This window comes from Melospiza georgiana, chromosome 1, assembly GCF_028018845.1.
Source record: "Melospiza georgiana isolate bMelGeo1 chromosome 1, bMelGeo1.pri, whole genome shotgun sequence".
Lineage (NCBI taxonomy): Eukaryota > Metazoa > Chordata > Aves > Passeriformes > Passerellidae > Melospiza > Melospiza georgiana.
This window is the reverse complement of record NC_080430.1, coordinates 87,175,420-87,202,022: the sequence shown is the minus strand read 5'-3', so window position 1 is coordinate 87,202,022 and position 26,603 is coordinate 87,175,420. Positions and strand designations below refer to the sequence as shown.

Here is a 26,603-nt window from a genome sequence, read left to right as displayed (position 1 = left end):
TTACATTGAAATAAAAGAAATTTTATTTCTACTGATGGTTACACCTTATTTTTTTTTGTATTATGCTGAACTTCTGCTCTCTTCATTACTGCTAAGACTTGTCTAAAACTGAAGACTGACTACTCCCAGTCAAGCTTATACTACAGAATTTATGGAAAATTAGATCTGCACAAATATGTTATCTTTTCTGAAGCATTAGGTTAACAAAATATTTATTCTATGCCTTTATTTGTTCTTCATCCTTTGAAAGTAATGGGGGAAGACATAGGACTTAAAAGCATTTTGATATAAAATGTTAGGCCTGTAGACCACAGACTGGTGAGATTATAAACATACTTTTAAAATTTCTTCTGCAGTACTTACAAAGTGAGGAGAAATCACACAGCTGACCACACTGCAGCTACTTAATGCTGCTATAAATAGATCATAATAAGCATGTGGTGTATGTGATTGTCTGTGCTGATAAATGAAAGGGTGTGAATTTTTCAGCATCAGTGGAAAGACGAGAAAAAGCAAAAAACCTTCCTGATTGCAGCTGCAAATGGTAGCAATTTTTGCTTCCTGCATTAATGAATGTAATTCATGTAACACATATTACATCATTCAACAGCAAAATTCTCACATTCAGTTCACAGACAAAAAGTATTTTAATTAAGAATATCAATGAGTAATGACAATCCACTTTCAGAAAAAGCAAAGAAAGACACTTCTTTGGCCATGTAGAAGGAGCTGTGATGCAAATATATTTTATCAGTGTAAGAAATTCACTTTCCTAGAACTCTTTACCAAAGGAACATCCTTAAAGACATGTTCTGGTTTATTTGTCTGTTTTCTGTTTCTAACCTTCCTTTATGCACAGCATTTGACTGCAAAGCTGCATTTTACAGTCTCTAGTGATTGAATCACTTCATCTTCTATAAACATCACAAGTTCAAAGAGCTTTCAGCATCTGAACTTCAACACAACATACAAACTAAAATAATTCATTGTCTAGAGACCATAACAAATTTTAATGTGCATTTACAGAGTAAACAGAGGGCTGAAGGGGGTCAAACCAGTCAAAGTGAAGATATGCATTACAAAATCCACACATTACTGAATTAAAAACTAAAAAGTGGTGTTTTGTCAAAAAAGGAAATAAAGATGTTTCTTGGTGGCACGACATATAGATAATATTAAAAACTGGCTTGCATGAGGACCAAAGTATGTCTACTCTGAAGTTATATCACACAGACTGTAAGCAATTTACAGAATTTAAGTTGGTTTTGCATATACAGGAGTTGCAAAATTAGAGAAAACACACTGAAATATAGAACGCACACACACAGAAAAAGGGATGTATATATATAAACCTCCACGTAGTCATCAGGGGTTGGCCTAAGTTGGTACTTGCCATCACTGAACAAGAAACAAACAGAAAGACAGGAAAAAAACCTCAAAGGGGGGAAAGAATAATATACTGGAAAGCAAAAAAAAAAAAAACAAAAAAAAAACTCAAAAGAAAAATATCCTTATAGGTTTTTCAAGGTTTTTCAGAAACAACATCCCCTCATCTGCTGAGCTGCTTAGTAGAATATTCCTACTCCTCATGAAAAAAAAAACAAAAAAAAGAAAAAAAAAGAAAAGGAAAAAAAGACTTTTTGATAAAGTTTGTGTGTATTCTATTTATGTTCAATCACTATAGTTTGTTTCATTATTTGGCCTCTTTTTGCTTCCAGGCTGGAACGGTTCCTTCAGCGTAGGAAACCAAATGTCATCCATGGTTAATTCTGTAATACTGAGGACTCGCAGGCCAACCCCTGAGAAGTCAAGGATGAGGCTTCTCCTTGCCGAAAGAAAAGGAAACTAGGTCTTGCTGTTACAAAACGTTTGATTACATCACACCAGTTCTCTTCAAAGAAAATATCAGTGATAAGCCAAAGAAAATAAGATATATCAAGAAAACATGTGGTATCCTCTTCTTTTTTATAATATTTATTTTATTTTATTTTATTTATTTAGTAATTTTGTTTGTACTTCCTGAAGAAGGTGCTCCTTGTGTAGAGATTTAGAGTACATTGGGTGCAGAGTGGTGGTTGGAGGTTAGGGTCAACTTTGCTGTCCGCTCCGTGGATTTTACAGGCGATTTGCTCTTTGCTTTAAGAAGAGAAAGTGATATTGGAAAAAGTCAGCACTTTTAGATTAAAGCAAAGCACCCTTCACAAAGCCACAAACAAGAAGCAGGACAGAAAGTCCATGGCTTGTAGCTATCCTCGCACCTGCGGAAGAAGTTATAAGATATTCGCTCATCTTGCAGATTTCCAATGCTCCTTATAAGGCTGTTTTAAACATATACATTTATTTATTTAATTAGCTCGCCAGGTTTGCTCTGGTGCCCATGAATGTCTTGGCATGCACTGCAAACAACAACACATACAAAGTATTTCAGTCCCAGGGAGGGTTTTTTTTTGCTTTGATTTGCTTCTTTTTTTTTCCTTGTCTTTTTAAACAATGTTACCCAATGAAACCATAAACCAAGTGGAACAAAACCAAACCACTTTCCACCTCAGAGTGTTCTTTACAAAATCATTTCCAGTATCACATCATTGACTGCTAACAAAAAGTCATCCAGTGGCAAAAGAATGTTTTCTTATAACCGGGGGAGATACAGGCAAATGACTGTGCTATTTACAAGGGGGAAACAGACTGCCAAAAGGTTTGGACTATATATTTTTTGAGAAATTGTATTATCCCAGACTTTGTTTTCTTTTTAAAAAGCTATGAAAACAATGGTCTGTATAATTATTTCTAAACCCATGACTTGAGTATGCTAGCAGAATGAAACCATTCAGGCTAGACTGATTAAACTGAAATGCTCACACACCAAGGGCATGAGTATTTAGCTGTCTTACATGCTAAGTCTCAGTGCTTGATAGCTCCCTGTATCATTTGGAATTACATTCAGAATTTGAAACTAATTACTTGAGGTCAAAACTATAAATGTAATTTAGTAGCACTGTAAGTAAAAGTTCAGCTTATAACAGGCTGATGCATGATTTTATAGATAGATTTTATATTTGTGTCATGTATTTGAAAAGGATAAGTATTATTGATGGTTACAGGCATCAGTCCTATAACAGGGTAACAATGGTGTTATAAGCAATCCATAACGAATGATGGACTTGTAATACACTGTTGGGGTTTTTTTTAAATATATTAATCACGTAGAAGATATTTTTATAAAGAACTTAATATTAAATTAAATTATGGATTTCATTGCAGCCCCCAAAAGTACTTTTATCTTATCATAAAGAATATACACAATGAAAGCAAAAAGAAATCCAGACAAGTGTTCAATTTTTTAAAGTTTCCAGATGTAACACTGTTCTATGTATCTGCTAACTATAAGTGAAGCAAGAAGTCTTTCTGTTCCTGTCTTTAGTAATTTTTTCCTTTTTGAAATGGGGATTAAACTAAACCACAGATTTTAGATAAACACTGCTTGCTTTGCTAAATATGTGGTGTGAGATGTTACATACATAGCAGTTTCCATAAAACACCCCTAATCCTCTGTCACATACACAAGAATATCGAAGCAATAGTGATAGTTCAATCATACACGTGTGAACTGAATTGCTAAATAAATATTAACTTTTAAATGAAAACCTGTCTCAAAGACGTTGAGAACATTTTTCCAAGAGAAGCCCAAGGGAACTTTGAGCTTAGTTTCTACTGAAACAAGATGTGATTGGGAAGCCCTACTGCACTCTTGCCTGTCCGATAACCTTACCCGTACTACACTGCCATAGCTTGCTGTGCTTCTCAGGACACTCATTCTGTATTACAAACAGGCAGATGCACAAGCAAATTTGCTGCAACTTTTTGCTGTGTGCTGTTCTCACACAGTATTTATGATCCTGAACCCAAGAGTTCCATTTCTGGTTTTGGTTTGACTGCAGCATGACTTTGTTCCCTCTCTCTGCAAAAGCTGGCAGTTGACAGATCTTTATGAAGGCTTTTCTTTCCCTAACAAAGTTAGCAAAACTGAGTTAGAATCTTTGTTAGTGTTAGATCATTTTCTGATGTATTGAATTATTTTTAGTTGCTTTAATCCATTTATTTTTTTTTTTTATTGAACTAAGGAAACATGTCTCAATACAACTTTAAAGAGGTCTTTTGAAATATATTTTGTCTACACGAAATACATATAATGGAACTTTGAAGAAGCTCATGAATGTATTTTAGAAGAGTTCTTATAACAATTAATGATGTTATAATTTGAGAATTTTAAAGCTATGCAGAAAAGAAAAACTATAATGTAAAATAAGTTTAACTTAAAATATGTCACAGTGAAAAAAGCAGCACCGTATCTGCAGACCAAATATTCTCTGATTTTTGTTTTCATTTTTCTTTTTTCAATAAAACAATGTGTGGAACCCCAAAGTAGGGGTAATATCTAATGCATACACATAACCTTTTTATTTAAAATGTTAAGTTTCTGAATAAATCATTACATCCCTCCAATTAATTTCACATGTTCTGCATCTATTTTCTTCTCTAAACAGCAAGTTTGTTTATTTTGCAGGGGATTTAGACTAGAGTACATGCAGTAGGTGAAAGCTAAAACAGTTCTAAACATATTGCAAAAAATAGGGGAAATAACAACTAAAAAAATTCAGTTTCTATGTGAAAAAGGGGCTATTAGGATTATTGGAAAAAAACTGCAACAGACAGCATCTTCTGCAAGGTTTTGGGAACTGCTTATTAGATCTTAATCTGATTTAATAGTTTCTAAAATGCTGTTTAATCCAAACAGAGAAATTTTCAGTCATATATCAGCCCACACAAAAATTTACTTGAAATATACAGTGACATATGTGGCTATTAGGTATGCTCTCACCTTTTCAGTGATGCTTTATGAAATAAAATTTAAGTAAAATACTCAGTTTTCATTTTTCTTTTTCAGAGAACAAGAATTTTATTTTTTCTTTCATGAACCTAAGTATTTGCTTAGATTTTGCAAGAGTCAAAGCTGTAAAGGTAGAACAAGCACATAGCAAAACTGAGAGCAGCTTTTTCATATTTTTTTTCCTTTTCCTGTTCTGCCATTTTGCTCATATTTTATTATTTTGTTTTTCATCTTGAAGAAACAAAGTGACAAAAATTATTCATAAATTTTCATTTTGAATCAGAATCTGGAGGTCATAGCATGCTTAAATCAGAAGCTCAATTGCACTGTATCCAAATTCAGGCTCCCATGCAGGTGTGTTTTTTGTCTACCATTCTGACTAGGACTTGAATAGAATCACCTGAACTGTGAGCATGTTAATGTAAGTTAAAATCTGTCTATCTGACTGTGGATTTGATAAACTGATTACTTATTATCCCACCATTTCAAGCATTATTTTCTAATTAACATAATGGGAGCTAAAAGAAATTTTATTGCAGGTCAACAACACTGGGTAAAGCTGAGCTGCAATTATGTAATCCTCAAAGACATTCACTCAGAAGAACTGTCATGTAATGTATGTGTCTATTATTTCTACATTATTAGTTAAACTCCACTTGATGTGTGGGTCAGACATTCTCACCACTCTCACAGTTTCACCTGTCAGCCATGGGGACCCAGTTAAACTCTTCTTGTGATATGTAAATCCCCATTAGTTGTCTTTTATTTCCTGCTCCTAACATATATCCAAAAGGGCAAGTGTCCTCGAAATACTTAGCTTTCTCCTGTAAACAAATGTTATACTGCCAAAGGCATGTGAGGATGAGTTTTTGTGCAACAGCATGAAAGATTAGTTCATGACATTAAAGTGTTTGAAAATGTGTTTTATTCGAATTTATTATTTACTTAAATGTTAAGAACACAAATAAAAAAAAATAGTCATAAATAATTGTGACCCTAGTGTTTAAAATAAAAAAAAAACTCTCTGTCACAAATGCTTGTATTTCAAGGCTTGTATTTCTGGTGTAGGAACCCCAGAGCTAAACATCAATTTTGATGTGCTAATGAAATGAATTTTGGAGCATCTAATTATAAAATAAAGCCACCAGAAGTTATAAATTCTTAGCAAAATGCAACTGATCAAAAAGGTAGTTACTCATTCCATGTCTGAATGCAAACAGGGAAATGAACCCTTGCCTTCATCAAGATATTGATCAGACAAAATTTGTGTATGATACATGGGATTTGGGGATGCAAGCAGGGATGGTTGAATAATTTTGCCCATTTATTTTCACAACTGGATTAAACACTGAATTGTGAATAAAGCAGCTGCCTCAAGAACTACAAATTTAGCATCTTCTATTTGTAAGAATACCTTACATGGTAAACCACCCTGGGTCTCAAACAGTTTGCATCTGCCAGAATTGAAGTTTAGCAAGTTTGGCATTCCTTGTGCTTTGTAAGGTTTAGGATTTCTCTGGGATGTAATAGCATCCAGCATTCAATAGCTGAGCCTCAATAGCTGTCAGAGCCTCTGAAAATGGTCTCCTTACAGTTGTGTGTACAATGCACAGTGAATTCTCATACAAATAACAGAAGGAATCTGAAAATTCAACAGCATTTCTTTAGTACTTTACTAAACATATAGGTTTAGTTAGGGTATCCTAGAGTTTCCTTAAGTAGTAATCCACTGATCACAACATTACTAACAGTAATGCCTTAGTAGAGTCCTGGCTTTGTGCTGACCAGTACACGAGAAATACAGCCAGTCACACAAAAGTTCATCCCAGATTGTCTGTCCAGATCACATTAGGCTAAAACATCAACACATATATTTCAGAGACATATATTTGGGCTATGCTGGGTATGAGTTAATTTTGTTGTTCTATTGATTTCTGAAATTACAGAGCTGTTGAAACCTTGGAAGCTTAATTTTTCAGGAATTTGTGCTGAGGTTTTCCATCTTTAAATGCCTGGTTTTGCAACATTTAGCTTTGCTTTACACTGTTAGATTTGAAATTGAACCCAGTTGAACCCAGACAAAATCATAATTTTGTATTATTTCCAGGAAAAGTAAGTAAAAGTTCATGTGATACCTGCCTTAATTTTACTGGGGACATAAATGAACCATAAGATTACTTAGAGGATACGTGCAATTCTATTTCCATGAAGACAGGTAAAACCAAGTATGACTGATTTTATTTGAAGTTTTTTTTTGAGTATGTCTCACACAGGTTTTCAATAAATAGATTCTTCCCCTCTGGCCTACCCATTGCTATCATTCTTATTCCTCTGAATTGCATAAATTGCAATGGTGTATATCTCCTCTATAGTGATGGGATAAATATATCCACACTCAGAAAGAAATTTTCTAATCCACAAATGTAAAATCTCCTTTCCTTCTTTGGGGGAATGATTTCTCAACTGTGTTTTAGGGCTCAGTCATCTGTGTTTAATTTTGGGGAACTGAATGACTGAATGGAGATGAGCAGTAAATATCATTCATATTCAATGGAGACCCCTTTTTTTTTACACTTTTACTCCATCTTTCTCCATTGGTTGTACAGTAATCAGCTTAAAATATTGTGATTTGCTCATCACATATTGCAGAGGGCAAATGAATTTGTCTCACGTACCAGAAGAAATTTACAACAGGTTACATATTGAATTTCCCTGAAGTCTACTCAGACTTTGCATTCAGCATGTAGCCCTGTTCATGTGATATCTATTCCTTTTAGTGATGCCCAGAAGAGAAGATGAGAAAGAGAAATGGGATTCTAGATGGATGCTTAATCCTTAGCTTTTACTAGATAAGGCACCCAGAGGTGTTCAGTTTTGTAATGGGGCAGAAAGAAGTTACAACTTTCCAGCCCTAAACAGAGGAGAGAGTTCTTCCAGAAATCTGCTCCACAATAACTTCTGGAGCCCTTGGTGGGCTAAGGCAGGTCACAGCCTTTACCTTGCTGCCAGCTACACCTCAGGTCATGTTCTGTGCAAACTTGAGATGGAAATACTCGGAAGAGAAAAACCAGAGGAGACTTCAAATATTGGTAGCATGTAGGAAAAATTACGCTTGGCCTCAGACAGCAGTCCAGAACAAGCCATAGCAAAACTATGAAAAGACAACAGATAGCAGTATGAAAGGAGAAGGAAAGAGGAGTGGGACTTTGAAAGACTTCTTCATTTTGACAATGCCAAGATGGACAGAAGTAGAATTAAGGGTAAACTGGTGTGAAATAAACTGAAATTTTACATTCAGATTACTTTCTACATAATTCCTGACATTAACTCCTACCTAGAGAAATATTTAGTTCTTGTCATTTTTGTCTTTCTGCTAGAATGTATTTGAGAGTCATCATTCCCTGTTTAATTCCTAAAACAGTGCTCTTGTTCATATCTCATTTTTAAGCCTCATGAGTAGATGCAGGCTTCCTAATTGGGCCATCATGCACTATGAAGAAGCTAAGAGAATCTCTAATGTCCTTCTCACAGATGAAAATGAGATCACCAAAATTATTCAACCCTGTCATCCTTTTGCCTTGAACAGACAGGAGGGAGGTGTAAGATCCATAAACATATAATTAAAATGGGCAGTTCATCAACATTTATAGATGTTTGTACTTTTCTGATGAAAATAGCTAAAAGTGACTGTTGAGTTTGAACACAGCTTTTCAGAAAGATTAAATGGATACTTGACTTAGCAAATTTCTCCACCCTTCCTGACTTTTTCAGGAGAATGACATTCTGCCTACAGTCACAAATGTACAAGCATCAGCCATTTGTAGCAGACGTCCTATTTCTCTTCCATTCTTTAGCTGGTGTTTGGAGTTGCAAAGTTTTAAAATCTTTTCACATGTGTAAGTAAAGCATTGACTTCAGCTGTTTCTATTTCCGTGAAAGAGTACTTTTTGGGAAAAGCGTTGCTGAAAGAGATGTTTGCATATAGTCTGTGAAGTATCAATGCGAACTATTTAAATAAAACTTGTGTGAGAAGCAGTCCAGGAAACAATGCCTATTGCACTATTTCAAAGCTGAGGGGGAGGGTTGCAAGCTTAACCAAATGCAATTGATAATTTTTATTGTTTCAGAACAACTGGCAGTAGTTTTTTTGACTGCTCTTATCAGCACTAGGCACTTTTTCGTGTCATTCTTCTCTTTCATCCTATCTCTCAAAGCCATGAACAAAAAATATCTTAGATCTTTTCTTAAGTGTGACAGAAAATATATAAACTAGTGCATTTGTATTTATCTGTACTAAATGGCTGATTCTAAAGCAAATGCAGTTTTTTCTGACTGTTCTGTGATAACTCATCCTCATACTTTGATATCATTACTATACTTTCATATTGTTATGCCCTCTACTGAATGAAGGTGGAATTTAGGCTGTTAACAAAAATGCTTGAATTGGCTCATTTTTTTAGTAGCCATCTTGTGCTGTTGCAGATAAACATGCCTCCAACAAAAACTGCTCAGCATTTTTGTAATGTGTATATAAATTTGTGTATATTTGATATATACCACATTTAATTAAACAGTAAATGGAGCCATTCTTAAAAGAAACCATAAAGTTACAACAAGACATTTATTTGGAGAAAAGGAGAATTGCACTTGTCCTTTTGCCCCTTTGCTCTTTGTATCTCATTAATTTTCTCATCTATTGGAAAAAAACTTTAAGTGGGTGATACTTAATATTACACTATCATCTTCAACAGCATTGTCATGAAAAACATATGCAAAGAAAGTATTATAATACAGGCAGAATAAAAATACTGATTTTTTGTCAATATTTCAATTTGTGACATGCAGTTCCCCTTTTCTCATTTTTCATATCTAACATTTAGGCTTATGTTTGACATACAGTCAACCCGGTCTCCTTCTGTTTATATCATTTATATAAGAACTATTTTCATGAAATTCAGCAACGTTTCCACTGGATGAGTGTGTTTTCCTCTGTCTATTCCTAGATAGCAAGTGTTTTGAGGCAGGGACCATTCCTCTGATCCTTTGTTTGCCTGGTGAATAATGCAGTTGTTATAGAGATTAGAACAATGACTAACAGAAGGTGCCTCAGACTAAGAGCTATGACTCACAAGTTTTTAATGGGTTTAGCTGGAGCAGTTTAAGATGATAGTGCCTCCACCTCTCTGCCTCCCCCTCTCATGGAAATTAAATCCCCAATAGTAAAAGTGATACAAGCTTTGTCATCTCTTCACCTATCTCAGTTTAAGAGCCCTGTTTTAGTTTATCAGCTGTCATTGATGCCTTTATGACAATGTAAAGGCTTGACACTGTGAACTAGGAAAGCTGAGCAGTGGACACCTATTTCCTCCTACCATCCAGATTTGGGGCAATAACTTCTGATTGTAGCAAGACAAATACTTTGTCTGGCAACATTTTAAACTGCTAGAGCTAAATCAGTGTTCACAATCCAAAGCCTTCACCCCTGGTATTTCTTTTTTGCAAATAGAAAAAAAAAAAAAAGGCAAAATAAAATTATTAAAAAATCATCCCTACAACCACAATACACTGGTTTGGAAATTGTGGACTGTGAGAATGAAGCTCAAAGTATTTGGCCAAATACATCTGAGACGTGGGATCAATCATAAACATGAAATATTAATCAATATTCAAAGACTCTTCAGGTAAAAGATGGTCACTGAATAGTAAATATTGAATGTGTTGTAATAATTCAGAAAAGTACAAAATAAGTAATTGACCTGTTATTTTGTCAGCACTTCAGACAGGCACAAACCTATGTAGTCATATTATCTAACATTATAATTCTACTAAAGGGCCATGCACCCTCTGATTGTACAGCTCCCTGTGAGACCTACTGCTAGTTCTTGGCTTCATGATTGATTTATTGTTGCTCCTTGACAAAATATCTTGTCTTTTCAACTTTTTCTTTCAGTGGCATGGAATGAACTGGAGATGGATACACCATCTTCTGTAGCCTTGCTGAAGTCATTTTTATAATCCTTATTGCCCCGTGGCTGTGATTTGGTGGCCAAAATCCTCAGTCAGTGTCACAGGAAACAACAGCAGTTGAGATAATAACAGCAGTAAAAATAGGAATGTCAGCAGAAGTAGCATCCAGATTTTTTTCTTTGTATTTCTGTTGGTTGATGAACACACAGATTGAATGTTTGAAGCACTGCAAATGGGGCTGTGCAAATAACTTTCACATTTTTATTCACAGAAAATTAAGCAGCTTTTTTCCAAGATAGTAGCATTCGTGAGTAGGTGGGGGATCAAACTTCAGTGAGATGGATCTGACTAGAACACCCACACACAGACAAGATAACAATTTGCACTGCCAAAAAAGTACAGTGGCAACTTCCTTAAGACAGAGTAAATTGGAGTTTGGAGTATCTTCTCAAGGAAGGCAGCAAGATCATTAGCTTCTCTTCAAATATCATCCAACTTTATCATCAACAAAGAAAAATTGATTACTACTCTAGCATAAATATAGTAACAATCTCTGGAGTATCTTTGAAGCTTTTAAATGATTGAATAAAATAAAAAAATCTCTCTCTAGAGAATAAGAAGATACTGATATTGTTGAGCTTTCTAGCTAGTCTAGGCCAAGGTTTCAAAGAGAAACAATAGAAAGAAGTTATCAAAGGTAAGAAAAAGCACACAGAAAAAACTGAAGAAACAAAACCCATCAAGAACCCCCTCTCTCCCTGAATCTGCGATCTGAAAAGAGCAGTTTTCGGGTGTTTTTCTTCCCTTCATTCAGTTCCCAGAAACCTTTACTGTCCTAAACTTTACCAGGTGGTGCAAGCAGAACAAAGCTTCAATTCTTCTTGTAATCCACTTTCACGAGTAGAGGAGGATTCATCTTCATCCTCATCCTTTAGCCAAATTTTTTGCTATTTTAGATGAAAGACATCCTTTAGACTTCAGCAGAGTTGTATCCATTCCAGCCAGCAGATAATTGCACCCATTCTTTTCCATTTTATGTGATGCAAGGAATTTTCATAATGAAGTAGGACACCATAGAAGGGAAACTTCCTGCTTCTCATCGGAACAAAATGAAAATATCCTCTGCTTTGCTGCATATCTGTCATGTAACAAATGGGTTGTGTTCTGAAGCAAGGAAATCCCATCAGTTATTTCAAGAGCAGGCCCTGTCACATATGCTGCAATGTCTGATGACCCAGTGCAATCTGTCTGATTGTGAAGCAATGAAAAGCAATTTGAGTGAGCTGACAAACAAATCAACATAGCTTCTCCCCCACCCTTTTTCTTCCTCTTCTTCCTTTATTTTCTTCTCTTTGTTTACTTAATGTGTTCCCACCTGCAATATTTCTAGTAGTATTTACCAAAGAAAGTTGTATCAGGCATGTAGAACAGAACTACTGTGATTCTGCTACCCTGGGACCTCTTGAGTGGTCTCTTGCCAGATCTTTGTATGTGAATTTTGTTCTAAATAAGAGGTTGGTCTGAAAGGTTTATTTTAAGCAGCTAAAAGAAAGGAAGATATATGATTAGGTGGATGTGTAGCAATGACAGTCAGTGAAGCACACTGGTAATGTTACTAAAAGAATAGGAAAGATCTCAGTACATGTGCATTATATAAACTACAATGTAGATGGGTAAAGGGAAAAATTATTTTCTTAGACTTTGTACATTTAGTTTCGTGTCTGTTCTCACTTCATGAACAGTTTCATAAGAAAAAAATAACTAATGCAGCATCCAAATACCATCATTTTTACAGAAATATGAGTTATGATGCTGTCATATATTTAACAACAAATCCCAAATATTGCCTCAAGAAATTTCAGAAAACCATTATTTTCTCTTGTGATTCATTACTAGTGTTTAAACATGGGCATAACTAAGGTTGAAAATAATATCTCTGATTTCAGAAAGAATATGTTTATAATGAAGCATACCCAAATACTCAGTCTGGTATGGGCATGTGGGATTGCACAACTGCTCAAACTTGTAAAAAAGGAAAACGAACAAGTACTGCCTGGTGATTGCTCTCTCTTCTTAATTCCCAAACCTGTGTTTTTATAAAAGGGATAGAAATGAATAGAAATTTACAGTGGTATAGTATCAGTGATTGGCAAAGGCAATGAGGGATGGCTACAAAAAGCTGATAATTTTGTGCTTGTGATAGGAGTTAGAACTGCAGATACACCAAGAAGAGTTTGTTTCTGGGTCTAGGTGAACTAAGCACTAGGAACAGGATTTTAGGTACTTGTATGCATTTTGTTCTATCTGTAAGTACACATACAAGAAATTAAGATGTGAGGTTTTTAAAAGAAACATAAGGCATTATTGAGTTGATATTGCATTGGAAATTCTGGCCTTAAAAAAAACAAAAGGTGAAGGGTTAGCTGCTCCAAAGGTGTTGCTTTGTCAATTAATTCATTCAGAGCACATTAGCACTTCTCAAAAGATGTTTACAATTTCAAGGTCAAGAGCTAACCAGTTATTAGGGCTACATCAACTAACATGGTTTGAATTAATTCCATTATTATTAGAAGCTAAAAGAAGTAGAGCAGCATCTTTTCATGAAGAGGGAATCAAAGTGTATATTTCAACTGCAAAGAGAGGTTGCAGTGTATACAGGTGTAAATTGGAATAATGTTTTTGCAAGCATTTCTGAGAACAGCTGAATAAGGTTCAGAACAAGAAGGACAAAACCGTATTGGGTTTTTGCTTTCATGAAGTCCAAAGAAAACTGAGACATGACATTTTGCTCTGCCACAATCACAGTAATGGTTGGTGCCTCCCAGACTTATGGGTACTCAGTTTCTAAAACAGTAACTATGTAAACCAAAGATTCTTTTAGGGAAGAAAGCAGTAATGGTGGCTGTCACATTGGTGGAGGCTAGAGCAGACACTTTGCTCCTTTGCTTTGAAAGGAGATGGAACATAAATTAAAAAGAATAAAAACGCGCCATCAAGGAAACTGGATTATATCCTAAAAGATTCCAAACTGGATATAAAATTAGTACTTAAAACAGGTTGATGACAAATGTTTCCTAGATTCTCTAGATAAAAATGGAGACAGGAAGTAATATCCTCAGTTTATCAGGATGAACAGACTGAAGAAAAAAAATTTATCCTCTTTTTTTTTGCATTCATGCCTGACAATAAGCTTCTCAGTGTGATTTAAGATGCCAAGAATCCAAGTCATTCTGCCTAGGTAAGTATCACCTTCTCCTTTGAGTTACTTTTTAAGTCATTCATTGGAACTCTGCCATCATCACAGGAAGTTTTGGCATGTAGATAGCTTAATAGATGAATTTGTTACTTCATGAAAGAACAAGAAGTTGCTAGAAATGTGCAGAGTCTGGATATAAGCAGGCAGAAAATTGACCTAATTGTCACTTCTTCATTTGTAATTCTCTGAGACTGATCTTCTTGAGTCTGAAAAGCAACTAATGGCTTTGAGAGCTTTAACAGAGCATTGGCAGAACAGGAAGAGCTTGGGGGATATATTCATCCTCAGCACAAAAAATTCTTCAGCTGGTTTTGTTGCTATAAATTTTGAATGCAGAGAGCAGAGTTAGTTTAGATTTGTATCCATGAAACAATGACACTTGCTGCAGCTTGGAGATTATTTAGCTTCCTTTCACCTGAATTCATTTTAGCTCTTGGACCCCATTTAATTCCTTAGAATTGCAAAGCTTTGTCATAACTCTGTACTTTTACCTTTGGACTAAGATAGATAGTTATGAATAATTCAGGAAAAAATATGTCTGTCACTCCACCAGCATAGGATATTTTTTGGATGTATGCAGATTACTCTGTCAAATTACTCAGATTCCTATTAAGCTGTGATGGGTTACTTCATTTGCTGCAGCCCATAATTATGAAACGAAAGGGTCAAGCTGAGTTGGCTTTGACTTCTGCTTTCCTGACTTTTTTGACTTTGAGATAATTATTTAGTGGTTCTTAGTATATTATATGAAGACTCTGTGGGAGATGTTCTTATTAGCTATTTCTTCCTGTATTGAATCTCCATTATACTTACAGTAATAAATATATATTTTTTTTACACTCACATAATATATTTCAGAGCAGTGCAAAATACTGAATGGGCCTTGTAGCACTTTAGTTTGTCAATTGTGGCTATATAGCTCCCTGACAGTTATCACTGATATTCTTAATTTTGACCAGAGTAAGAGAATAGCAGAAATAACTGTTCAGTTGGGAAGTGCTGACGTTTTAAAATGGTAGTGATTGTAAAATGGTTTTACAGAGATACCTATTAAATATCTATTGTTAAGAAATAAAAAAAAAATTCTTCAGGATAGAAGAAGTTGAGTAGAGTGCTATCTACCTTTTAAAAATAATTTTTAGGGACAAAACAGTCATATAATCAATTTTTCATATATTAGTACCCGAGTTCTTCAGCAGTAGCTGAACACAGAATTCCCAATAACTGCACAGTGTCATGTTTCCCATTGTTGTAAATGCATTTCACAATAATCTGTGAGCATGGCAGTAAAATGCATTGCTTGCCCATAACTACATACCAGCTCTTTATACTTGATATTTGATATAGTTACCTAGGGTTAGTAGTATTTTTCTCTTCAAGCAGTAGTGTGAAGTCAATGCTTTACTCAACGTGAACAAGCATCACAACCTGTACATCTTTCAAGTACAAATATGTACTTAACTATGATACATTTGTATTCAAATGTGTTTCAAAGTTCTAGGCTGAATGAATACATTGCTTACACATAATGTAATCACACAGCAGTCTTGTGCATGCATAAATACAGTTAGCAGGATGTTAAAGAGGTGAAGACTGATAAAGTGAGGAGGCTGTGTTGATTCTTCATCATAAAAAGATAGACTATTAACATCTATGAAACCTCATTTCTGCTTTATTTGAGGTCTCACAACTGACATATCCCCTCCCTGAGCTGAAGTTGCTCCTCCAAGTTAGATAAACTCCCCATTTCCTTGTGCTCCTGGGGGTATTTCTATTACTGTTGAACAACTGTAAAATGGAATGAAAATCCAAATCTCACCACAGCTGGAAGAGCCAGGCCAAGGTATTCAAGTAAAGGAAAACAAATCTTGGTTCTCAACAGTTTAACTGATGTTTAAAATCTGATGTAAAAAATATTCCAAATAATTTGTGTAGCAAGTGACCTTTAAATTGAAATTAGGCATATGAGTGATTCCTGGTACACTTTTATTTCTTCAGTAGATAAGCTACACCTCTGATGAATGTAGCATTTGTCTGTACTTTGTCATAAAAATGAACTAATAAACTAAATTATATTTTATCTGTTCAATTTTTAAATTATTTTTGATTAGGATTGTCTGTACTTGAGCTGCATTAATCTTTGCTCAAGTAAAAAACTAAAGATTTTTGTTTTCCTCTAACAGGGACCATTCCATGTAATAACCTATAAGATCTCAAATAAAAAATGTCCAGTAATCAGTCAAGACATTGTTTGGACTAAGGACATAATACTACAAAGTAAATGATATATCCAAAATGATTTAGTGGATTAGCTGTTTTGTGCACACTTCAGCTGCAATGCAGTATAGTCTGTTGCTACATATTTAATAAACCTCTGACTATTTTACTTAATTTCACATAAGATGGAATAGAAAGCAGAGCTTTCCCTTTATGGAAAAGTCTGCTGCTTTGAAGTGTATGAGTCCAATAGAAAATAAGAAGTGTATACGTTTATCTGAAAGGAAAGCCATGGTAGAATGGTGGTTTTAAATCAAGTGAAATATTTATTTTCTTCTAAGAGCTTAGATATTTTTGGAAGAGCTTAAAAATGAAAGTGGCTCCATTTGAGGGAAAGAAAACTGAATGTAACTTACATGAATTTTAAAAAGTGTATACAGTGGTAAAATGTTGGTAGTATATGCATCACCTTTTATAACAGCAATAAGAATTTTTATATGAATAATCATATTGTTCCAATTTGTAAAGAAATGCATTTTCCTCATTAAAAGTCTTTCTAACTTTTCTTGCCTGTAACTTTGAAGTAATTTCACAATAGATGCGCTGTGAAATTTGCTGTATTCAATTTTTGATTTAACAACATGCTAGCAGAAAAATGATGCATCAGAGTTAATTAGCTTCCATTACATATTTTAAGGTATGCTGTGATTTTGTGCCTTTCATTGGCTCTCAGTTTAAATAGAAGTAACTCAGAAACCTTCAAACTTGCAGTTTGTTTTCCAGAGGATATTTAATAATTTAAAACATCTGAGATTTTTATCTTGTCCATTTCTCTACTGCCATCATATAGAACTGCACCTCCTGTATATTCATGTACTTTTGCATCACTGTGAATTTTATGGCATCAATTTAGAAAATTAAAACTTATATTGATTATAGATTATGTATGCAGTGGTGATCAAAATCTCCCCAACAAAATGTCCAGAATGTTAATTTCTACATGACAGACAATGGAGGCGCTGACATTTTAATCCTTGATTCAAAGCCAATGATCAAGCACCTGAAGATGACAAACACACACTCTCTGATACACCCATGGTCTCTCTAAAGCCTACACAACAGTGAAACTATCTGGTGTCTGTATAGTCTGCTTAGATTTACAAGTCAAGTTCCTTAAGAAAATAGGATTGTCAGTGAAAGTAGATTAATTTTAACAAGTATTGAGGATATAAGTTAGGTGACTGGTGTAAAACAACTTAGGAAGAAAAACATCTGGATGAGTGTTTTATTTAATTTATCATGCACAACATCTTATAATGAGATGAGTCATTCACTGACATGCCTCTGTCTCTCCACCCACACTACAGGGAAAACTAAGCTTTGATTTGAGAGCTAGCCTTAGGTGGGTAAAACTGGTAGAGATAAAATCCACATATAGAAGTTTAAGGCTTTTTGCTTCTTCTGCTCAGAAACTTATTCTTCAGATTTTAGGAAGTAAAGAGATAGCAGGAAGAATAGAACCAGAGAGAAGGAGGAACAAATGAGCACCACACTCTTCCTAGTCACAATTCCTGGTTACCTTGTTGATTTAGCCTCCTTTTACATGCTGGTAAGCAATCAAATGAAAGCTCAAAATGCTTTACCATACCTGATTGTGGACTTTGTTTGGGGATTTTGGCTGCTGCTTCGGGGCTGGAGGTGGCACGTACACGCTGATTGGCAGAATTGTGGATGCTACTTGGGACAGCTGCTGAGATGTTTTTACGAGGTTTCATGTCTTGCAACCACATTGGGGATGCCTCAAAGGCTTGCATTCGCCGAGAGTGGCTGTTAGCATTGACTTTGAGAAACGCCTGGGCCTTGTATTCCTGAAGGTCTCCATAGTTGGCATCGGTCACCCTGCACTCATACAAGCCTTCATCCTTTTTCCTCACTTTTGAAATCTGCAGCTTGTGGGAGATGTCGTTCCCTTGTACTTTCACTGTCTGCAAATTTTCCAGGAAAAAAAAAAAAAAAACAGAGAAAAAAACATTGTCATGAATTCTTCTTTCTTAGGAAAAACTCTATGGGCATGGCACCAATTTTCTCAATGGTGTGATTGTGCTTACTGCAGGGAAGTTGCATCAAGGATGAGTATGGCTAAGTGTATCTGTGAGGATGCCTGACATCTTCCTTCCAAATCTGCTTAGATAGTTTGCTCTGAAATTTCATTAGCCTCAGAAAAAAAAGCCCAAACTACCATGTTCATTCCAATTAATTGCTTAAGATCATGAACATTCTTAATGAGCTTTCTTATGTAAACCTAGTATCCATGTAGTTTATTGGTTAAACCTTTCCAGTTAGTTGGCTTTATTGAATAATTCCGTTTCCAAACTAGTGCATTAACAATTTTGTTGGCCATGAAGATTTAAACCATGTAAATAACTATTTATTAGATTACCTTGTACTCTTCACTATATTGAAACTATATTTTACATTCAGTTTGTCTCCTTTAAGTGTGTCTAAATTTTTGGTATTTTTTTCTGTTAATGATAACAAGATGTATTGTGTCAGGTTGTTTCTTTTGTCTTGTTTATCTGTGAACTTATTAGAAGCACATGTTAAATGTTGCCAGCTAAAAAAAAGGCTCCTGATTTATTTTTAATTAGTTCTAATATCTGAGGGCAACATAACATATTTTTATTTCTGATAATTAAAACACACATGAGTAAATTATACACCCAGAAATGTGTGACAGGTATTAAGATGCATTGGGAAAAGCTAACAGAGATTCCTTTCTGTATGCTCATCACTTCAGAGAATTTAAATTTAATTAATTTCCTATTATTCTCTATCTGAATTAATATCTTTTGCCCCACAGGAAGGCAGTCAAAAGGTATTCCACGGGATATAAATCTTTAGCTTTGAAGAACTCCTGACCTGGTTTACTTCCACTGTTTCATAAACATGGATGCAAAGGTTGCTTTGAGTCATATCAGTGACAGCCAATAAGGAGACATCATGATGAATACATGATGGATCAAAAAAATAGAGAACCACTAGATAGAAGCTAGGCATATGTTATTGGGGACTGTACAATAAATTTCTTCTGACAGCTTGGCCTACTGTGGTAACTAGTGTTGGCAAGGCACCTATTATGCTTTCTTGATAAATTGAAGAGCAATACTAATGAATATGTCATTGCTTTAAAGTACTGGATGGACTTTATAGCCTGTTGTGTTGTACCCAGCTCTGAATTTATACTTGGCAAAAGGAGTTGAAAGTATAGATTACATACTTACAGGCATAATGTATGCAATATTAATTGCACAGAAAGTGCTGGATAGTTTTTTAAATCATATTCAATAACAATATATATCTCTACTGAACAATTCATGTTCAGCAAAAGGATTAAAGAAGATTCATATGAATGGAAAGAGTGTTGGTAGGTCATATTGTGACTTCATTTGTTCCAATGCAAGAGCCTGAAAATTAACAGCGCTGCATAGCCCTGGTTAAAAACAGAATTGTTTTTGACTTTTGCATTTGAAATTTAGAAATTCTTGCAGGCAACACATATGCATGTTTTCAGTTTGTGCTGCTTTCTCATTTAGAACAGATAGAAATGGTGTATTTCAGCCCACATCTATAATTTTAAAAAATATTTATTCAATGTACTTTAGTTTTCTCTTCATTATGATAATTTGCATTAGTACCGATGCAGCCATGTATGCCTTTGAAAAAAAAAAGGCTACATTGTAAAATGTAGATAAAAAGTAGATTTAGACATCTACTAATGTTGACTGTTTTTATTACAAATATAAAAAAAAATGTTTTATGCAAGCTTATAGGAGCACCATAAATACCTTCTCATGAATTAGTATTATACATAATGAAAGAGATTTGTAACTTCAAAGATGAGACAAGCTTTATAGTCTATATTGTGTCTCAGTTCTTATGGATTACTTCAGGGATTTCAAATGAGCCAGTATTGATAAGGAATGAATTATCTGCTAGCCCTATGTCTAGTAGAACAGTATCCAAGGACCACATGAGAGCCTTATTTGTAAGGTAGTCTACAAATGCAACTGAAGATATGGTCCCTGACACAAATCGTTTCTAGTCGATGGTAAGAAGTATCACAGAAAATGTAAGTTTGGCTAGAATATGTATTGTATTGAACACAGCAAACCTGAGCCCTCATTTATAAATGCCCTTCAGCTATACTTAGGTGTACTTTGACCTGATGTAATTATCTGGTTTGTTATTTGTAGGCATCAAAAAACAGCTGAGTAAAGAATTTGTCAGAAATTATTCCCCTTTATTTGTTGCTGTTTTAAGCTCTGCTGGTACTTAAAGCCTTGTCTGCAGCTAAAAAACACTTCCAAAGCGATTATGCGAGAGAAAGGGAAAACCCCTCTGGGCTCAAAGGGAATATTCATGCTGCAGTATCTGCTTAGTATCTCTGTCTTTCCACTGCAGTGAGCACCACACCATCATCCCACCACCACACATTTCTTGGGATGCTGAGGGAGGAGGACCTGACCTATTCTGAGGTCAGGAGCAGCCTTCTGGCTGTGCCTGACTCAGGACATGAGTTGGCTGTGGAAGGCATCCTCTCCCTGCAGGGAGCAGCAGCAGGGGGAATAGAGCAACGCTGCTTTATAATTCTGTTGAGATAAGATTCTGGTGTAATCTCCAAGCAGCAGACCGGTAAGTGGTGTCAGAATCTCACTTTCGTAAAACTGAGTCTCTGTGGCAAAGAGCTGAGACTGCTCCCAATGGTGAGGTTTTGTCCAAAGCCTTTTCTGAGCTCTCTTTCTGCCAGTGGGTATGGACGTGACAAAACACCCATCTCAGCAGGAAAGTGCAGCTTCATGGACAAATTTCAGCCTTAAAACCAACTCTGGAGACCTGCTAGGGAAGACTCAGCAGTTGCCCAGGGTAAATGAGAACAAGAAATGCAAGGATTGGTGCAGGCTGAATTTTTCACAGGTACAAACAGGGTCTGCCAATGGACTTTGCCTCGACCGCGCTGGTCGATGCCTCCACGTCCAAGGGTGTGGGGGCTGCATGGGGAAAGGCTGTCCTAACACCCTCTGCCAGGACTGTCAAGGAAGTAGTCACAGAATTATAAAATCAACTATTTAGGTTGGAAAAGACCTCTAAGACCATTGAGTCCAACCATTGAGCTGCGGGCTGCCAGCCACCCGGAGTCCGCGGTGGGATGGGGAGGAGATGCGGGGCAGGAAGAGCACCCCAGGAGGCCCTCACTGGGGAAGGGACGCCCGGCCGGCGGGGACTGCCCGCGCCCTGCGGCGACACTTACGCTGATCTTCGTGCCGTCGTTGTCCAGGTCCCGCTCGGGCAGGAACTCCATCTGCAAGGAAAGGAGCGCCGCCGTGGGTCTCCGGCCCGGGCCCCGATCCCCGCTCCCGCTCCCGCCCCGCCGCGGAGCCCGTGGAGCGGCGCGCCGCGCCTGCCACCTGCGGGCCGCGCCGGGGAGAGACAGGGAACGGCCGGGAACAGCCGGGAAACAGCCGGGAACAGCCAGGGATAGCCGGGAAACAGCCGGGAACAGCCGAGGACAGCCGGGGACACCGGGGACGGCCGGCACGGACGGCCGAGGGACGCGGACCCGCCGACCCTCCGCCCTTCCCGCCTCGCATGGGCGTCTTTTGCCGCCCCTGGTGAGGAGACAGCAGCGGCCATAGGAGCGTCGCCTCATGGCAGTGTGAATGGACATGGCCCATCCTGTCCCACTCAGAAGGATGAAATCACACTGTTGACTGATTTTGGGTTTTAAATTCTTTAAGGGCATTGGTAACCCCCTGCCTCCCCAGCCCCCTCCTGCGTGTGCCCTCCCGCGGCAACTGCTTACAGAGTTAGGGCTGCCAACTCCACTGCGCTAGCTGGAAATTGGAAGGCACGTGTAGGATCTTGCCACATGGGAAATATAAAATTCTCTCGAGGAGCAGTCTTTGAACAGCTGCTTTCCAAGGGAAAATGAAATAGGGAAAAGCAATAATAATAATAATAATAGGGGAAGGGGGTGTCAGGAAATAGACTTTGGGAAACCGATATGGTTTTGTAAACAGCCCTAGCTGCATCGTGGAAGTGACAGACACCAAAAGCACCAACCCTTGAGGTGGGCATTTTTCTCTGCAGGTTCCTGCTCTGTCATTTCATAGTCAAAATTAAGTCCCTAGGGAAATGCAGTGCCTCTCTCTGCTCCTTCCCTCTGCTCTTCCTTTCTTTCCTTTTCCCCTTTCCTCCCCATCCTTTCTGTAGCATTCTCCACGTGGTTTTAAGACCCCATGGCAGAGGATGAGTACCTGAGTGCCTGTCACCTCAGCTCCAGCCTCTGGGTCCTCAGCTGCCCGCAGAAACCACCACTGGATTTCAAGGTACACCGAAGTAGAGCCACTTTGGAAAGCACAAGACATCTCCACATTCTGCCCTTCAGTGGCCGTGACATTTCGGGGAAACTCTGTGAATTTTGCTGTAAAACAAATGCATAACATATTGCTAACTTCTAATCATTTATGCTCTGCTTCTTGTGTGTTGTGTTTTTTTCTTATTGTTTCCTTCCACTCCCCCCCTTTTATATTCTCTGTTTTCTTTTCTTATTCCCACTCTCTTAATTTTTTATCTCTTGAGTGTGCCACACATTATCTCCCCCAGTTTTTCTCACACCCGGGTATGTTTTTCCTCTCTTATGCACAAATCCACCCTCTTTACACTCTCAATTCTGCTCATGGGAAATGCTATAGATCCCTCTGCTTGCTCCCATGAGCCGGTGAAGTTTCACAAAATTAGGTCCAAATACCCTTGGGCAGAATGCAGTATTTCACCAGACTCACTGAGGGATTTTGTACAAGACCACTTTAGGAGAGGAAAAAAATCAACCTGATTTATTGTATTTTGTAGGGCTGAGCTGCAGACCTAGCTGAAGCAGCTGTTGGCACAGGCACCTCTGGGTACTCTTCCTAGTAAGTGTTACAGTCACTCCTCAAATGTCCTTTTTAAAGGCCTTACCTGACTTAGCTACTCAGATTCTGAGAACCTCTGCTTGCATAATCAGACCAAAAGTGAATTCACCTTCTGTCTCTCAGTCCCAGCAGACACTTTCTAGAACTAACCTTCATATTTGTATCTCAGTCCTTCAACAGGATCTGCCCATTTCAGTTTGCCACTGCTAGGTATAAAAGCTAATGCTGATAGACATTGTCCAAGACATCAGTAATTCTTTAAGTCTCAGTCTTTACTTCCTTCTCATCATTCCTATCACTGACTTTAAAATTGTGCTACATAATGAATCATGATAGTCAAGTGACGGGGACTGCAGACAAACAATCTAATAAATAAATGCGGTGTTTCAAGAAGAGGAAAAATTGGAAAGACGCTGCAATGTCACTTTCTGTTATGAATTGCTACAGATTGACTAGGGCACATAATGATCTGAAGGAAATGTGATGCAAAAGAAATATTGCTCATTGTCTCCTCCCCTCTTCCCCTCTCTATATACAGTCTTCCTAGCCAACCTGAAATTGGTGGGATATTTTGGTAACCAATATTACTTCTCTTTACCCTTACATCTGTGCCTGGCAACAAATACTTTCAAAACTGCTAGCTTTATATTCCACGGTGCCCCTTTTTCAGACCCCCACCGCCCACCAGCCAGCCATTGCTAGTCACCGACTTAAACTGCCAAAAGGACCGTGCATTTTGTGTGTTCGGTGCTAGTAAGTTTGTTTTGGGGTTTCTTTTCCGTTTGCTCCTTCTCTTCCCTCCTGGTCAGTAAGCGTGAGCGGCTTGGGGACACCGAGGGGAGCGCTGCCGGCATCCCCCCGGTGGCACCGCCAAGCGCGAAGCCGCGGGGAGCTGCGGGCAGGGGAGGGAGGGCGGCCGGGGCAGCAGCGGCGGGCAGGGCCGGTGGGAGGGGGCAGCAGGAGCAGGACCGGGCAGGGGCAGCGGGCAGGGCCGGTGAGAGGGGGCAGCAGGAACAGGACCGGGCAGGGGCAGCGGGCAGGGGCGGTGGGAAGGGGCAGCAGGCGGGGAGCAGGACCCGGCGGGGGCAGCAGCGGCGGGCAGGGGCGGTGGGAGGGGGCAGCAGGAGCAGGAGCAGGCGGGGGCAGCGGGCAGGGGCGGTGGGAAGGGGCAGCAGGAACAGGAGCAGGCGGGGGCAGCGGGCAGGGCCGGTGGGAGGGGGCAGCAGGAGCAGGACCGGGCAGGGACAGCGGGCAGGGGCGGTGAGAGGGGGCAGCAGGCGGGGAGCAGGAGCAGGCGGGGGCAGCGGGCAGGGCCGGTGAGAAGGGGCAGCAGGAGCAGGACCGGGCAGGGACAGCGGGCAGGGGCGGTGGGAGGGGGCAGCAGGAACAGGACCGGGCAGGGGCAGCGGGCAGGGGCGGTGGGAGGGGGCAGCAGGAGCAGGAGCAGGCAGGGCAGCGGGCAGGGGCGGTAGGAGGGGGCAGCAGGAGCAGGAGCAGGAGCAGGCAGGGCAGCGGCAGCGGGCGCGATCTGTCCGTGGTGCTGACGGCGGCGCCGCAGCCTCGGGGTCCCAAACGACAGGCTCCTGCAGCGCCGGGGCTGCTTGGAATGCAAGGCGCGCCTTTCGGCGGAGAGGGAGGGAGGGAGGCGACGGGGGTGGGGGAGGTATTCAAAGAAGTCGATTTTGTCTTTTTCTCCCTTTTTTTTTTTTTTTTTTTTTTTTTCTTGGTGGGGGGAGAGTGGTAGAAGTGCACATAGTCACGGAATAGGAATGAAGGTCTGGCTGTGAGGATTGCAGGGCAATAAGAGAGGAAAGGGAAAGCAGCACGGAAGGACACTGCAATATTTTGAGAAGCAGTAGGTTTAGCCAGCCGGTACTTGGTCTGAATGCAATAATTATGCATGCACGGGTAGGTGTTTATTGTATGCAAACATGCCTCTGTAACAACATGCACAACTCAAACACATGCATGCCCATTCCCCAGCACCCCTTCACTCTTCTGCAAGGTGCCTGCTATGTCCCTCTTTGCATTTGGGTAAAGGAAGCCTTTTCTATTTCTACTTTGGGGAAACTTCTCACTTCTTTTTCTATTTACAGGCAATCTTGCCTGTACAAACTAAATGTAAACCTGATGCTTGGTGTTCTCATCTCTTACACATTTTTGTTGTTTTTCTTCTTTTCCCCTTTCTTCCTTCCCCCCTCACCCCCCTCCTCCCCAGCCTGTTTTCAGTCTGTTTTAGCATAGAAAACCAGACACACACATATTTGACAATAAATGATCTTACCTTGGGTAGAAAGTCCTTGTTGAATATACATAACTGAAAAGAAAATGAATCCAATATAAGCTAGAAAGATCCCCATCATTCCAAGATGAAGAAGTCACATCAGGGAAAAAAAAAAGAAAGCCAAAGGTGTCCTCAGAAAAGAAAGAACTGATATATAAGTGTATGTATGTATTTCAAATATCTGAACAGAAAGAAATGTGCAATGTTACAAAAAGGCTCTGTGTTGTAGACCTGGCTGCGACACTGGCAGCATTCTGCTGCTCAGTGGAGTCTTTTTCTTTGAGAAGAGCGAGTATTGCAATACAGCGTGGTTCAGATGAGCTGTCTCAGGCGCTGTGTTGCTTGAAGTCCAGATACAGACTAAAAAAAACACAAACCGTTGAAAAGTGGGTATCAGCTGCCTTCTGTGCCTTTTTTCAGCTACCTGGCAGCTTCGTCCAATGTCAGCTCTTGCTGCTCAGGATGGCGTGATGACTGCCCTCCCTACACACTGATCCAGCTTGGGAAGAGAGGAGTAGGGGAAAGAAAAGGAGGGGGGCGGGGGGGGGGGGGGGGGAAGAGAAGTCTACTGTGCTTGTATTGCCACAACTTTTCCTTCTAATGGCCGCAATAATGCCTTTAACCCTTCCCTCTCCCTCCTCATACTCTACACCTCTACCTGTCTAACTTCTTCTGCCTCTGATGCTGGGCTAAATCTGCGGGGTTTTTGGTGGGTTTGCTTTTTTGTTTGTTTCTTTGGGGTTTGGTTGGGGGGGTGGTGTTTGAATAGTGTACTGCTTATGACAGAGGGAGCTTTTATTGTACTGATGTAATCTTCAGTCTTTCATCCCAAAACACTCAGTGGCTAAGAGGCAATGCAGTGGTTTGATTTTTGGTGAGTTAAGCTGTTTCTGTTTTCTTCTTTTTCTTTCCCTCTTACAGGATCTGAGGGGGAAATAGTAGCTCAGTAATCCTGTAGCACTTGCTATTGCCTGCTCCAAATAACTATGCTTCTAGCATCTTACATTAAAATTACTTCAT

General features: G+C 38.7%; 1 protein-coding gene across 3 annotated transcripts; it reads right to left on the bottom strand.

Annotated features, from left to right (window-relative positions):
* Nucleotides 1–623: 623 nt before the first annotated feature.
* On the bottom strand, nt 624–26,246 carry VSTM2A (V-set and transmembrane domain containing 2A). Of its 3 annotated transcripts, none has more exons than XM_058044723.1 (5): nt 25,584–26,244; nt 22,643–22,809; nt 21,637–21,687; nt 17,977–18,313; nt 624–2,136 (listed from the first exon to the last, which is right to left on the bottom strand). In XM_058044723.1, exons 1-5 carry the CDS (start codon nt 25,660–25,662, stop codon nt 2,048–2,050), a joined length of 723 nt encoding a protein of 240 aa, XP_057900706.1. In that variant the 5' UTR covers nt 25,663–26,244; the 3' UTR covers nt 624–2,047. The 3 variants fall into 3 exon arrangements, with proteins under 3 accessions (XP_057900706.1, XP_057900773.1, XP_057900842.1); XM_058044790.1 differs by having other exon boundaries at nt 2,044–2,258; nt 25,584–26,243; XM_058044859.1 differs by lacking the exon at nt 624–2,136 and adding an exon at nt 2,275–2,396 and having other exon boundaries at nt 25,584–26,246.
* Nucleotides 26,247–26,603: the final 357 nt, after the last annotated feature.